This window comes from Perca fluviatilis, chromosome 15, assembly GCF_010015445.1.
Source record: "Perca fluviatilis chromosome 15, GENO_Pfluv_1.0, whole genome shotgun sequence".
Taxonomy (NCBI): domain Eukaryota; kingdom Metazoa; phylum Chordata; class Actinopteri; order Perciformes; family Percidae; genus Perca; species Perca fluviatilis.
In genome coordinates this window covers 9,559,278-9,575,675 of record NC_053126.1, presented here as the reverse complement: position 1 = coordinate 9,575,675, position 16,398 = coordinate 9,559,278, and the positions used below count along the sequence as shown (strand labels likewise).

General features: G+C 36.0%; 2 gene segments (V, D, J or C); both read left to right on the top strand.

Moving 5' to 3' along the window:
* Positions 1-774: 774 nt before the first annotated feature.
* On the top strand, positions 775-10,224 carry LOC120574585 (the record flags this gene model as incomplete). The annotated part of the segment is given in 3 exon segments: positions 775-884; positions 982-1,058; positions 10,010-10,224. Coding segments are annotated over 3 exon segments (335 nt in total), but the record flags the coding sequence as incomplete, so codon positions are not given.
* LOC120574598 lies at positions 7,467-7,996 on the top strand. The segment is given in 2 exon segments: positions 7,467-7,523; positions 7,671-7,996. Coding segments are annotated over 2 exon segments (360 nt in total).
* Positions 10,225-16,398: the final 6,174 nt, after the last annotated feature.

Here is a 16,398-nt window from a genome sequence, read left to right as displayed (position 1 = left end):
GAATAACTTGAAAATAATCTTCATCATTACACAAAATCATAAATTAACAATATTATGAAAGATACATAAATCATATTTTTCCAGAGATGTGTTGAGTTTCTGTTTGAGGAGGAGGAGTCAATGCAAATCTCTGACCTCTTCCATCTCTACATATGTGTTGCAGAGTGAAGGACAGACACTAAATCATTGACATACACACTGTAGACTGGACAGAGACAACTGGCTTTAACAATGATCAGACCTGATTATTTGGTTGTTTTTCTCATCCTGTCATTTAACTGGGCAGGTAAGAACAATAGATGTTTTTATGATAAACCTCATTCACAGAGTAAGCTTCAGTTCAACATCTTCACCACACTCAGAGAAACAGTCTCAATATCACTGTTTCATACAGACATGTTTTATTGCAGCTCCCCCAGATGATGTTGAAGCAGACATTAAATACCTTATTGATCTGAGTGTAAATGTAAATCTGTTTGTTTTACATGTCTGACTTGTAATTTTAGATAGTTTTGTGAAGAATTAATAAAAAAAAATTAAATTTGTGTTAACTTTACCGTGATAATAATTACATTGTCTTTCAGAATCATAATCAGAATGAAAATACTTTATTGATCCACTCAGGGAAATTATTTAGTTACAGTGTCAACATACATGTTCATAACACAATTCCAAGCATTGACAATTTTTGACAGGACAGTCTATCCTTCTTTTATAGTCTGTCAGTGATCTTCTCTATGCAAAGTCAGCTTCCTCACAGTCTGCTATAAAGACTTGATATCATGCTGTCAGTTGCAGCAGAAGAAGAGAAGCTCCCATCAGATCACCTTCAATAGCAACCATGTTCTCTGTAGCTCTGCTGCTGCTGCTGGCTGCTGGATCCTGTGAGTCTCACTGAGGCAGAGACACTGACAGTATGATCACAGCACACTGTTCACTGTTATTACACTGATTCAATACTCAACATGTTTTCCTCCACAGGTGTGAAGTGTGAACAGTTGACCCAGCCAGCCTCTGTGACTGTGCAGCCAGGTCAACGTCTGACCATCACCTGTCAGGTCTCTTATTCTGTTGGTAGCTACGTTACAGCTTGGATCAGACAGCCTGCAGGGAAAGGACTGGAGTGGATTGTACTTGGCTGTGTTGGATGCACCACATACTACAAAGATTCACTGAAGAACAAGTTCAGTATCAGCTTCGACTCTTCCAGTAACACAGTGACTCTAAATGGACAGAATGTGCAGCCTGAAGACACTGCTGTGTATTACTGTGCCAGAGAGCCACAGTAACACAAACCATCAGTAGACCTGAACAAAAACCCCTCAGAGCCTGAACACTTGTAACATGAAGCCACCAGAGGAGGAGCCCTCAGACCACTAATGGTTTCAACACCAGCTCACTGTTACACTAAAGAGAGAAAAAGATATTTAGCAATGAAAAAGTAAAAGTAATATAACTTTGCTTAGTATAATTTGTACAATAATATTAAATAAGTGAATGCAATTTCCAAAAAGTGTGTTCTCTTTCTGACTCACAATATTTATACAAATTAATCTTCATCCCACATGAAATTAACTTAAATAATGGATTTTTTTTGGTTTGACTTAATGGATGTATATTTGTATATATGGATGTATACTGAAAATGGTATGACTCTTGAAGACTTTGTGAAAAACAGTATAACATAATTAACAACCCTTGTTTTTTCTCTTTTACAATTTAAATGTAGTTAATCACTTCATGGGTAGTGTAAAAAGTCTTCACATGATGCAGACTGTGCTCAATACGTATATAATGTGTTTGTCAGCCTATTGCACAAATTATACTGAAGGAATGTATCATGTACAGTAAACATTCATTTTCCAGATTCACCAAACAGTGACTGAGATCAAAGTCAGATCCAGTCCCTCCCTGTGAGGAGGAGTCGGTGCAAAACTCAGATATCTTCCACCTCTACTTATCTGAGTGCAGAGAGGAGGACAGAGAACAGTGGACACACAGTTTAACATGATGGACTATAGGACAGGACTGCTGCTTTTAACTCTCTGCTGGGCAGGTGAAGAATTTCACTGATCTTGTTTTAACAAACAAAAGTTTTTAATTGTGTAACAACTAAATTCATGTCATGTTTTTTTTATATCTTGACAGGTGTTGATGGTCAGACTCTGACAGAATCTGAACCAGCAATTAAAAGACCTGGAGAATCCCACAGATTGACCTGTACAACATCTGGATTGTCATTCAGTAGCAACAGGATGGCCTGGATCAGACAGGCTCCTGGAAAAGGACTGGAGTGTGTTGCGAGTATCTACAGTAGTACTAGCTTCTTCCACTCTCAGTCAGTTCAAGGCCGGTTTACCATATCCAGAGACAACAGCAGAGAGCAGCTGTATCTGCAGATGAACAGTCTGAAGACTGAAGATTCTGCTGTTTATTATTGTGCTCGAGACCCACAGTGACTGGAGTTGGTTGAACAGCTTTACAAAATCCTACAGTATTCTTACAGGGCTGATGAAGCCAAATAATGAAGATGATGTATGAATGTAATATTTATATCATATATTTTAATTTAAGTTATATATTATGAGTTTTTTTCCCAAAATTTTACATTACATATTATTTATCGATAATAAATTACCCTTCAAATTGTCTCTTCATTATATTACGTCCTGCTTTCGTGAGAAATATTATTAAAGATCATTTGTTGGTAAAAGTGCCAAAAACATCACAACGATCTGGTTGCTTAAATGAAACTACTTCAACTCCTGCAGTAAGAAACATTTCTTGTCTTTCCTCATCCTCCCTGGTCTGATAAACTCTGCCCTGTCTCACATGACTAATGTCCTCAGGTCAAGTCATTCAAAATGAGACAACACAGACATTTGAGTATGATTGTTGCATGACGCATTTAAGAATTCTGAATAAAACCAAGTAAAAATCATGCTGCCTGATATTTGATATGATTTTATTTCTGACATAACCACACACATAAAGTAAATTAACATAAATATGTTGTTTATTACAGAAGAGTAACTTGTAAATGGATGAACTACAATAGTTTTCATCTATGTTAAAGGATTTCGTTTTTTGCATTTTGTCATGTTTCAGTTCCTGAGCAGCTGTTTTCCTTTAAAAGGCTCAAAGTTTCTCTGTATGTCTGTTTCTTTAAACACTGCAAACACTGAAACCATTAAAAGTCTTTTATTAAAAGCTGCAAAATATATTACTACTTACATGATTCATGCTGCTGTTAGTGTATTTATGCTTGCACCAAATACAGTCAGTAAGCAAATATATGAAAAAATGAATGCAGGTAGCAGCTACTACACAGCTTGTATCAGACAGCATGCAGGGAAAGGACTGGAGTGATTGTACATGGTGGTGTTACATCCACCAAACTACAAAGATTCACTGAAGAACAAGTTCAGTATCGAATTAAGACTCTCCCAGTGACTCATCAGTAGACCTGAACAAAAACCCCTCAGAGCCTGAACACTTGTAACATGAAGCCACCAGAGGAGGAGCCCTCAGACCACTAATGGTTTCAACAGCAGCTCACTATTAAAGTAAAAAGAGAAACAGACACAACACAAATGGTTCTTACAGTAATTACATTTAACACAGTACAGTTAATCAATTTAAATACTCTGACATTGCAATCAGTGATACAGCATTGAATGTATATATAAAAGTTGTGGAATGAATTCAGTAATTTAACTTCAGTATAAATGAATCCTAAAAAAGTAATTTTCTCTTCCATAATATCATGATTTACTTTTCATTAACAATCCAACATATGTTTGTCAGAGATTCAGGTTTCACCTTCTCTTTATGTGAGATGAAAAACAACACTTGAATATTTCATCTTCATTTTGATTTATTCAAATATACTATAGTCAGCTGATTTACTATCATCAGTATGTAAATCAGCCTCCTTGTGTGTTGCCTCATAAAGAAGTGAAGTGTGTTCAGTCCATTCCATAAGGTCACCCCACAAACTGAAACACACATGCTTTCAACAGTAGTTCGCACAAGAGGTTGCTTAAACATACAATGACCTCTTAGATGATATCCCCCATTTCTTTCATTAATCATTGCACATATGTTACATGGTAAATTATGTTCTTTATCTTTAAACATAAATTGTGCAGTTTTAAATGTAACAATGTCCATAAATTTCAGCAAATGTGATTTAAAGAACAGATGATTAGTGTGTTCATAATACCCCTATTTATTATCCTAATTGCTCATTTTTGCAATGCGCAAATTTTCTTCAAGTTGCTTTTGTAAGTATTTCCCCAAACTTCCACACAATATAACATATATGGTATAATAAGTGTGCAGTACAGAGTATGTAAAGTATTTTTGTTCAAGATGTATCTAGTTTTGCTCAATATACCAATACTCCTGGCCATCTTTGTGCAAAAATATTTAATGTGTGGCTTCCAGCAGAGTTTATGGTCAAGAACAACACCCAGAAATTTATTTTCATAGACTCTTTCAACTGTTTCATTATCAATTACTATTTCAACATCTCTATTTATAGTACGATTTCCGAATTTCATGAACTTAGTTTTGTTTAAAGTTAACTTATTTGAATCAAACCAGAGTTTTAATTTATTCATTTCATTAGTGACCATTTCCAGCGTCTGCTGCAAGTTATCCCCACAACCAAAAATATTTGTGTCGTCTGCAAAAATAGTAAATTTTAGTACATGTGATGATTTACAAATATCATTTAAGTAAAGGATAAAGAATTTGGGGCCTAAAACTGACCCCTATGGAACTCCACAGGAAATATTAAGACTCATTGACCGGTAATTATCCATTTGAACAAACTGACTCCTGTTTTCAATATAGTTTATCCAGTTAAAGGCCACACCTCTTATGCCATACCTTTCCAATTTTTTTAACAGGATTTTGTAATCAACAGTATCAAAAGCTTTTTGTAGATCTATGAAAACCCCAACTGCATAGTTTTTATTTTCAATACAATTTGTTAATCTTTCAACTAACTCAATAAGTGCCATAGACGTTGATCTACCAGATCTGAATCCATACTGACTGTCAATTAGTAAATTGTTTTTATCAATGAAGTTATCTAACTTTTTGACAAGTAGTTTTGCAAGAATTTTTGAGAAATGTGAAAGCAGAGATATTGGTCTATAGTTATTGAAAATATGTGAGTCACCGGATTTATACAATGGGGATACTTTAGCTACTTTCATCTTATCAGGAAATACTCCTGTTTTAAATGATAGATTATATATATATGATAGTGGGTCAACTATCCTGTCTATTACTTTTTTACTAGAGACATATCAATGTCATCACAATCTTTGGACGTTTTATTATTACATTTATTTACAATCTCTATAATTTCCCTGCCTTCTACAGTTCCCAAAAACAATGAATATGGGTTATTGTCCACATGGTCCATCACAAAGTAATTCGTTCCTGTGTAATTTATGTCTTTGGCCAGATTAGGATCCACATTAACAAAGTAATTGTTGAATCTGTCAACCACTTCATTCATATTTGACCACGTCTTGTCATTCTCATTAAAGTCCTTTTGTAATAATGGCATTTATTGTATTCCATGTTCCTTTAACATTATCTTTGTTATTTTCTAGTAATTAGTTATAATACTCCCTCTTACATACCCTCATTATGGTAGTTAACTTGTTTTTATATTTCTTATATTTTAACTCAGATTCTTTCGTTCTATATTTTATGAAATTCCTATAAAGGGTATTTCTTTTTTACAGGCATTTTGAATTCCTTTGGATATCCAGGGTGTTTGAGAATGTTTCCTTTTATTACAATATTGTTTAATTGGACAGTGTTTATTATATAAAGTTATAAATATATCTAAGAATAGTTCATTTGCCTTGTTAGGGTCAGCGTCCTTCATTACTTCCTTCCAATTATACTTTATTAGCTCCATTCTAAATGCAGAAATAGTTTCTTCAGTCCTTAATCTCTTAAATATAGTCTCATTGCACTCAATTTTCCCAATAAAATTAAAGTCATGAGTCACAAAGATTGGTAGGTGGTCACTTATGTCATTGATTAATATTCCACTTAAAGAATTGATTTCCATATTATTTGTAAAAATGTTATCTATCAGAGTGGCACCATTGCATGTTATTTTGGTAGGTTTTGTGATTGTTGGAAAAAGACTCAAACTATACATAGTTTCAATGAACTCTTCCGTCGATTTGTGTTTGTTGGGATTTAGTAGGTCAATGTGGAAATCCCCACATATATAGTTGACTTTAGGCTTTACTTTATTAAACATTTTTTTCCATTATTTCTGTGAATATTTCAACATTGGATCCTGGTTTCGTATATACACAACTTACTATGACATTCTTCATTTTTTTCATACATAATTCAATTGAGATACACTCCATTATATCATCCATGACAAATGTCATGTTTTCAACAACCTTGTAAATTAGCCCTTTCTCAATAAAAAGCACCACCCCCCCTCCACAACCGTTTACTCTATTCACATAATTAAATTCATATCCCTGTAACTCAAAATCCACACCCCTAATGGCATTAATCCATGTTTCTGAAATGGCTATAATATTAAAGGGTTTCTTGAACTGTCCTAAATATTCATTTATATTCTGGAAGTTTGAATACAGACTTCTGCTGTTAAAATTAATGATAGATATGCCATCATCAATTTTAGTATTATTATTAAACTGTTGCTCTGTGTAATAGCTGCAGTTATTATTTATGTTAACATAAAAGTAATTTTCTGGATCAATGTTCTGTTCAAAATCAAGCGCACTTTGGTCATTATCAGAACAACTAGAAAAATGAAAACTAGTCCTATTATTAGACATAACAAAAAAATAAAGCTTTAACAATGGAAAAATAAAATAAAATAATATAAAAGTTACATCAACCAACTCATAGGAATTTGAATTAGGTACGTCCAAACTTGTCGAGCTGCTCAATGCTAGCCTGGTTGACACCAGACCCTTCTCAGCAGAGCAAATCTCAAATTTGCCAGAAGTTCGTCAGGGTTTAACCAGGCTAATGAAAAACAGCAATTTGATCAAAAATAACTTTAGGAGACATGAGATGTTGTTTACCTATCTCAAGCCGACAAGGTGATTTACTACATCAACTGAAAGCAATTTATATTATACATATTACATTATTCCATAATTGGTACATTGCATTGGACAAACATGAGAATAAATAAACATATTCAAATGTTACAAAGTGACTTTCTGTAAAAAAAAAAAAAAAAAAAAGGATTAGGTAACATCAGTTTAAAAATGTGAAACAAAGTCAAAATGGTAAAAGATACGGTGAGATGATTTGGTAAAACACAAAATACAGTTAGGAGAAAGCCAAAAAAGGAGGAGTCAATGCAAAACTCAGATATCTTCCACCTCTACTTATCTGAGTGCAGAGAGGAGGACAGAGAACAGTGGACACACAGTTTAACATGATGGACTATAGGACAGGACTGCTGCTTTTAACTATCTGCTGGGCAGGTGAAGATTTTCACTTATCTTGATTTGACATTCCCATTTGTATTACTGACATATTTCACATGAAGATTTTCGCTGATCTTAATTTGACACAGATTTTATTTTGTGTCATCCGCTTATTTCACTTGATGTTTTTTATCCTCTTGACAGGTGTTGATGGTCAGACTCTGACAGAATCTGAACCAGCAATTAAAAGGCCTGGAGAATCTCACAGATTGACCTGTACAACATCTGGATTGTCATTCAGTAGCTACTATATGGCCTGGATCAGACAGGCTCCTGGAAAAGGACTGGAGTGGGTTGCTACTGATGCTGGTGTTAGCAGCAAATACTACTCTCAGTCAGTCCAAGGCCGGTTTACCGTCTCCAGAGACGACAGCAGAGAGCAGCTGTATCTGCAGATGAACAGTCTGAAGACTGAAGATTCTGCTGTTTATTATTGTGCTCGAGAGCCACAGTGACTGGAGTTGGTTGAGCAGCTGTACAAAAATCCTATAGTACTCATTCTTTCAGGCTGGTAGTGCACAAGTTTGAAATATTTTTCATAAAATGTATGTATTTAAACATTTTTATGTGGTGTCAAATGATTATTTTGTTTTTAATCACAATTAATCGCTGAATTTCTATAGTTAATCATGATTAATCACATGATTAAAATTCTATTATTGTTCATTTCAGAACAGTTTTTAAGTACACATTAACAATGGAAAGCAATTCTTACCAGTGTATCTTGATTGGGAATCAAATGAATGCAAAGAAAGTTACTTTATGAACTTGACTTTAAGATTTGTATTTGTTTATTATTTATTTACTGTAAACAAAAGAAAAATGTGTGAATCTGTCATTATTGCACAATTCCTCTAAACAACCAACAATCCCTATCCTTACACCACAGCAATTAACTGAGATGTAACACTAACACTTTGATTATACAAACAAAATGGTCCAAAAACCGGATGCAGGACACTTGTAACCTTTAAATTTTTCTAATAAGGAATGTAACAATTCTCCAGGACAGAAAAGGGGGGTGGGCAATGTCCCAAATGACAAAAACAGTCAAAAATATCATACGTTAACTGTACTATAGCTCATAGGTGATAGCTCAAGCTTGACTTAAATGGTCAAGCACCATCCTATCTAGATCTATCAGCTCTTAGTACCTTATTGTCCCACTAGAGCACTGCGCTCCCAGAATGCAGAGGTACTTGTGGTTCCTAGAGTCTCTAAAAGTAGACTAGGGGCCAGAGCCTTCAGCTACCAGGCTCCTCTCCTGTGGAACCAGCTCCCACTCTGGGTTCGCGGGGCAGACACCGTCACCACATTTAAGACTAAACTGAAAACGCTCCTCTTTGATAAAGCTTATAGTTAGGGAGTGAGGAGTTGCAGAGTCCGCCTAACTCGGCCCACCTGCTTCTCTTCGTAGTCATCAGATTTATTTATCATATAAATCTGCATAATAAACAAACTTGAAAACACATTAAAAACACAATAAAGATCACTGATTTATACAAAGTCCAAAGACAGCCCAACAATCTGGTTGCTGAAATTAAACTTCTACAAATACTTTACAGTTCTATAAAGTAAGACACAATTATATGTGTAAATGATGTGATGTGGAATCTCTGAGAATGAAAAATAATGTTACTGTTTCTTTTATAAAATCACTAGAGGACAGTCAGTGTCTAGTTTCTCTCTCCTCTGTTACTAAAAGGAGAAACTCAGATCTGATGTTCTCATTGATCTTAACTGACTGATACTCAAACTCTAAAATAATTCATATTGCTCTGTAATAAAATCAATAGGTAAATAAGAATATGTCACTCTTTCCATCACATATTGTAATTTCATTAAAATTATTTCTAAGAGAAAACAGCTGAAAGTGGAGATGAGTGATGGCAGCATTTAACGTTATTGTTTAGAGTTAATTTACTTGTATCGTGTATGGAGATAACTAATTTATATAAAAAAGACTATTAATGTTTGAAGATAAAATAATAATATAGCCATTAAGGAATTATTGTTGTGTCTTAACAGAAATGAAAGTCTAGAAAATAAGTGGAGACAATATTGACAGTTTAATGCAATAAAAAATGAAACGTATATTTTCACTCTGCAGATATAATAACACTGAAGAAACTCTTCTATTGACTCCAGTTAGACCAACATTGATGCTTCATATGTTTGATTTTATGCAAACTCAGTGACCTTCCTTGTTTCTCAGCTATAAAAACATCACATCAGGCTGTCAGTGGAGTTCGCAGCACGTCAGTTTCAACATAAACCATGTTCTCTGGAGCTCTGCTGCTGCTGTTGGCAGCTGGATGTGAGTCTCTCTGGATTTGTTAAAGTCAACAGTTCTTCTTTTCCATTATAACTTGATCATCTATTACAAAGCATTTTCTTTTTTATCAGGTGTGAAGTGTGAACAGTTGACCCAGCCAGCCTCTGTGACTGTGCAGCCAGGTCAACGTCTGACCATCACCTGTCAGGTCTCTTATTCTCTCAGCAGCTACTACACAGCTTGGATCAGACAGCCTGCAGGGAAAGGACTGGAGTGGATTGGAGTGAAATATACTGGAGATTCATACTACAAAGATTCCCTGAAGAACAAGTTCAGTATCGACTTAGAGACTTCCAGCAACACAGTGACTCTAAATGGACAGAATGTGCAGCCTGAAGACACTGCTGTGTATTACTGTGCCAGGTACACACACTGGTTAAAGTTAACAGAGGAGCTATACAAAAACCTTAAAAAAGGCAGTAGGAGACTTAAAATATAATAATGGCAGTACGAGTGTTACGACCCCGCCTCTGCAGTGCAGGGGTGGTTCCTCCTGCAGGCAGAGGAGCGTCGTTAGTGATTGGAGCCACCTGGGCTCAGGGTATTTAAACTGCTTCTAACCACTCTTCTCTCTCTCTCTCTCTCTCTCTCTCTGCTCCTCCAGGTATGAACCTGTTTCGTTTGTTCCTTTATAGTTTTACTTAGTTTCCACTCAGTCATTTACACCCATACAGATTCACTCATCCATGCACTTTACATACACATTTACATTATGACATTTTTACACCTCTTTCCTTTTTCTTTGTTTAAAGTTAATAGTTTTGATTTACAATAAAAGTATCTTTTGATTGGCCTATACTTGTTGTTGGTGTCCCCTCATTTCTTTGCCACAGGCCATGAGCCGGTTTGTGACGGAGTATAAAACAAAGAGGCACACTAGCAGCAACAGCAGATGATTTGGGGGTTTTGACTTCCTGTTTTATTCTTACCAACAATGTAATGATGAATAACTGACTGAGTTATAGTTTTATTGAGACTGTACTCTGAATGTATTTTTTATGTTATAAGGTTTGTAAAAATCTGAACATTTAATTTAACATATTGTGAGAACTAATAATCACACAGTGTAATACAGTGTGTAAACTGGGTAGCACTTGTCATTCATACACATTTGAATGATCAAAATGATGCAGTCTCCCAAGTATATATTTTTGGGTATTTACATGTTCACACTAGATTATGGAAACAATAGAATATTTCAACATAGATATGTGGATGACACAAATATACATAACGAACCGCCAATAAGTGCATTGAACAATAAATGCCCAAGACAAATATACATAAATAAATACATATCTAAAATATTTTGTGTTGGTGCCAAATAACAATTAAAGATCAATGCTCACCTTCAATCACTTAAGTAAAGAATGCCAATGTAATTCTAATATGTGTCTGTATTACATTGTCTTTCCTTCAATAATCTGCTGAACAGTTTGAAGAGTCAGATGAATGATGGAGATAATGTTGATTTGTGTTTCCACAGGTGTGAACAGTATTGATCTCATCCAGACAGACTCAATGGTTGTGCAGCCTGGACGAGTCTCTGACCATCAGCTGTCAGGGTCTCTGGTTATTCTTTGACTGATAACAGCTATGCAACAGGTTGGATCAGACAGAGTGAAGGAAAACCAATGGACTGGATTTCCCATCAGTGGGGTGGAGGAAACTTTTACCAAAATAATGCTCTGAAGAACAAGTTCAGCTACAGCAGAGACACTTCTGCTCTAACAGTGACTCTAAATGGACAGAATGTGCAGCCTGAGGACACAGCTGTGTATTATGCTGTATGCGTTACCCCACAGTGATACAAATATTTTTTTTTAACAGGTGTGAAGTGTGAACAGTTGACACAGTCTGTCTGTGCCGTCACGTTGACCATCACCTGTCAGTCTCTTTTGTCTACACAGCTGTGTATTACTGTGTACGTTACCCCACAGTGATACAAAATATTTTCTTTTAACAGGTGTGAAGTGTGAACAGTTGACACAGGCAGCCTCTGTAACTGTGCAGCCAGGTCAACGTCTGACCATCTCTTATTCTTAATTCAGGTCTCTTATTCTGTTGATAGTGACTACACAGCTTGGATCAGACAGCCTGCAGGGAAAGGACTGGAGTGGATTGGATATGGCTGTGCGGGTGGCCCACATACTACAAAGATTCACTGAAGAACAAGTTCAGTATCAGCTTTGACTCTTCCAGCAAGACAGTGACTCTAAATGGACAGAATGTGCAGCCTGAAGACACCGTGTAGTTACTGTGCCAGAGAGCCACAGTAACACAAACCATCAGTAGACCTGAACAAAAACCCCTCAGAGCCTGAACACTTGTAACATGAAGCCACCAGAGGAGGAGCCCTCAGACCACTAATGGTTTCAACACCAGCTCACTGTTACAGTAAAGAGAGAAACATCTCTTTAGATTTTATAAATGGTTCTAAATTCAACAACCACGTTTTACCGTATTCTTAATTTAAATACCTTGAAATTACAATCAATGATACATCATTATACGAATAATCTTCAAGTTATGGAATAAATTCAGCTCACAACTTCTTAAAGGATGTGATCTAACTACAGTATAAATGAGTCCTCAAAGTCAGTTTCTCTTCCATAATATTATTTATAAATGTAAATCATAATTGCATAAGTAACTAAATCACTGGTCTTTGGCCAACTCCAGTGTGATGTTAATTAGTCACACCAAAGAAAAATGTCTTTTCATTAACAAAGAGTGTTTGTCAGAGATCCCCCCTTCTCTTTGTGTGAGTGTATGTTTATATAGTTCCCTGAATGGTAGAGGCATTTATTGTTACTGGTAGACGGAGGGAAAGTTGAGAATTTTAATGTATCAGTGTCAATCTCATTTGATTTCCACTGCAGGAGATATCAATATAGAAGAGAATTAGAGAAAGTTGATTTTCTCTCAATACAAGATGCATATAATACATTTTCATAGTATATATACAGTATGTTTGTTTATTGTTATGCCTAGAAAAGATAGGGACATTTTTCCTGCTAAATGCAAAGCGATAGAAAATAACATCTGATAACTACATTTTAACAGCAGCTAGACATCTCTTCACAAATAGGAAGACATTTCCCTTCTGGAATTTGGCCAATATGAAAGAAGCTCTAAACTGCTAAAGCGTTGGTTAAAGATTGTCAAGGTAGAATATTGTAGTTTATTTCCCATTATTTTCTATCAGTCCAGAAATTAGTTTTCTGGACTTTGATATTTCACAGTTTCCTCTACTGTTGTAGAGATACTCTACTGATGGAAATGTATCTGTGTGACATGTTCCCATTTTAAACCTGTAGAGGGAGGTCTATGCAAACTCTTCCTCTCTTATAAACACACCATCAGCAACTTGTGCCAGAAACCCGGAGCAGTTTAATATATTTCTGAAACACTCAGATCAGAAAGCACTGAACTACAGTGTTTCTCACAGAATGGAAAATACCATTATCTGGAGTTTATTATTTGTAGTTACTATTCATGGTGAGAAAATCAGTTCTGCAATACTTCGTTAGTGAATGTCCAACCTGTGAGTAACAAGTCTGTTAAATGATGATCACTTTTTTTTTTAATCAATTTACAGGAGTTTGGAGTGAGATCAAACATGAGCAGTCTCCATCTGAGGTGAAAAGACCTGGAGAGACAGTGAAGATGTCATGTATCATATCTGGTTATAGCATGACAAGCAACTATATTCACTGGATCCGACAGAGACCAGGAGAAGCTCTTGAGTGGATTGGGAGGATGGATACAGGTTCAAACTCTGCTATCTATGGCAGCTCCTTCCAAAGCCGTTTCATCATGACTGAAGATGTTCCCAGCAGCACTCAGTACCTCGAGGTCCAGAGCCTGACAGCAGCAGATTCTGCTGTTTACTTCTGAGCCTCGAGAAGACACAGTGAATGAAGACAGTGGAGCAGCTGCACAAAAACCTCCACAGACAACAAACAGCAATGTGATCTTAATGACATCCCCCCCTTACAAAGCTCTTTGATATATTTACATCATATTTCTATGTATTTTACTTTATACTTATGAGTAAATATGTATTCTCTGTATGATGTTACATAGCTTAGAGTATTAGACAGAGTTTCTACATTTGTCAAAGCATTATCTACTGTAATACTAAATTGCCAAAGTCAAGTACAAACCATAATGTTATAATAGTATAAAATGGTGAAATGACAATAACGTAATTGTCAAAAAATTATATTAGCTGTTAATCAGAATGAAATTGCATATGATTGTAAATACTCCATGTGCTGCCTATTGTTCTCAGAATGAATAATGAGAAACAGAGCCTTGATAACAAGATTAATTATAATTTAACACATTTGAATAAACCTTGTATCTTAAAGTGTCAAAGTTCATTTGTGTATTATTTGTATATATTTGGTTGTGGTGTTAATACTGAAACATTTTAAACAAATTAAAACATGTCAGACAAAGGTCAAAACAGCTGACTTGGAGGGTTGACTCTGACTCAGTTTCATTAAATATCTCCAGTCCAGATGTTTCCTCCCTGTGAGGAGGAGTCAATGCAAAAACTCAGATATCTTCACCTCTCTACTTATCTGAGTGCAGAGAGGAGGACAGAGAACAGTGGACACACAGTTTAACATGATGGACTATAGGACAGGACTGCTGCTTTTAAACTCTTCTGGGCAGGTGAAGATTTTCACTGATCTTAATTTAACATAGCTTTTATTTGGTGTCATCAGCTTATTTCACTTGATGTTTTTTATATCTTGACAGGTGTTGATGGTCAGACTCTGACAGAATCAGAACCAGCGATTAAAAGACCTGGAGAATCCCACAGATTGACCTGTACAACATCTGGATTCACATTCAGCAGCTACTATATGGCCTGGGTCAGACAGGCTCCTGGAAAAGGACTGGAGTGGATCGCTCGCATAAGCACATCTAGTACTTATCTCTATTACTCCCAGTCAGTCCGGGGGAGATTCACCATCTCCAGAGATGACTCCAGCAGTAAACTCTATCTGCAGATGAACAGTCTGAAGACCGAGGACACAGCAGTGTATTACTGTGCACGAGAGACACAGTGAGAGACGATAATAGGAGAGTCATACAAAAAGTACTTCCTCTTTTTTTTCACCACCACAGACATTCAGCTGTCTCAGTCTCACCTTTTTGCCATACTGCTGATAAGTTCTCTGTATTAGTGTGGTTAAACTGTGTCCACATGTCTTCACAAGTACCTGCATGAAGATCATACAAAAATCAAAATTTTTGTAACATTTAAACATTAAAAGCTTTTTACATTATTTTCAGAATGTACACACGTTTTTTTTTTTTTTTTATGAAAATGATTTTCCTATACAGAACCAAATCCACACAAAATCCTGAAATTAACAATTTGTATATCCATAAAAAGGAAGTGAAGATATTTAACAAATCAAGACATTGTTGCTACTTTTGCAGGTCCTACAACATCAGCTTTAGGACCAGCAGGATGCTTAACAGCTTCTTCCCACAAGCAGTACAAATAATCAATGGACTGTGTCCCCTCCCCTCACACAGTCACTCACTACATCCAACCCCTAACACCTTGACAGCTAGTCACCTGTCAAGTTGATGACAACTGAAATTCACCTTATGATGCTTCCTATTTAACGGACTGATTGTTCTGTCTGAATGTTGGATTTAGCTCTATTTTAGATATGACTGTTTTTTTTACTCGTAAGTATTTATTCTGATTTTATGACTGATAAGAAACAAATTTTCGTTTCTTCTGTGTAATGCAAAGTAGGCCTAATCAGTGAAATGTCAGATACAGTGATACTTGATACTTTTTCTTTGTCTGTTTTAAATATCCTCTGACTTGATAGATTGTTTTAATTTGTCTGTTCATAGATCTTAGCAACAACTCGTCCCATTATGAAAGCGGCTGTATCTGCGAGATGAACAGTCTGAAGACTGAAGATTCTGCTTTATTATTTTGTTCTCGATGGCCACAGTGACACAGGAAGGAGGAACGCTGTACAAACGACTCAACAAGCCAAAAGTTTGTTTTCTGTTTTTCACATTTCACAAAAAATTATAGTTAAATAACAGTTCAAAATCTAGGAACACATTCAGAGAAATTTAAAGCATTACTTACTTGACAGGACAGTCCATTCTTCTTTTATAGCCTGTCAGTGTCCCTTCTCTGTAAAGTGAACTTCCTCACAGTCTGCTATAAAGACTTGATATCATGCTGTCAGTTGCAGCAGAAGAAGAGAAGCTCCCATCAGATCACCTTCAATAGCAACCATGTTCTCTGTAGCTCTGCTGCTGCTGCTGGCTGCTGTCTGGATCCTGAGTCTCACTGAGGCAGAGACACTGACAGTATGATCACAACACACTGTTCACTGTTATTATACTGATTCAATACTCAACATGTTTTTTCCTCCCACAGGTGTGAAGTGTGAACAGTTGACCCAGCCAGCCTCTGTGACTGTGCAGCCAGGCCTACGCTCGACCATCACCCTGTCAGGTATCTTATTCTGTTGGTAG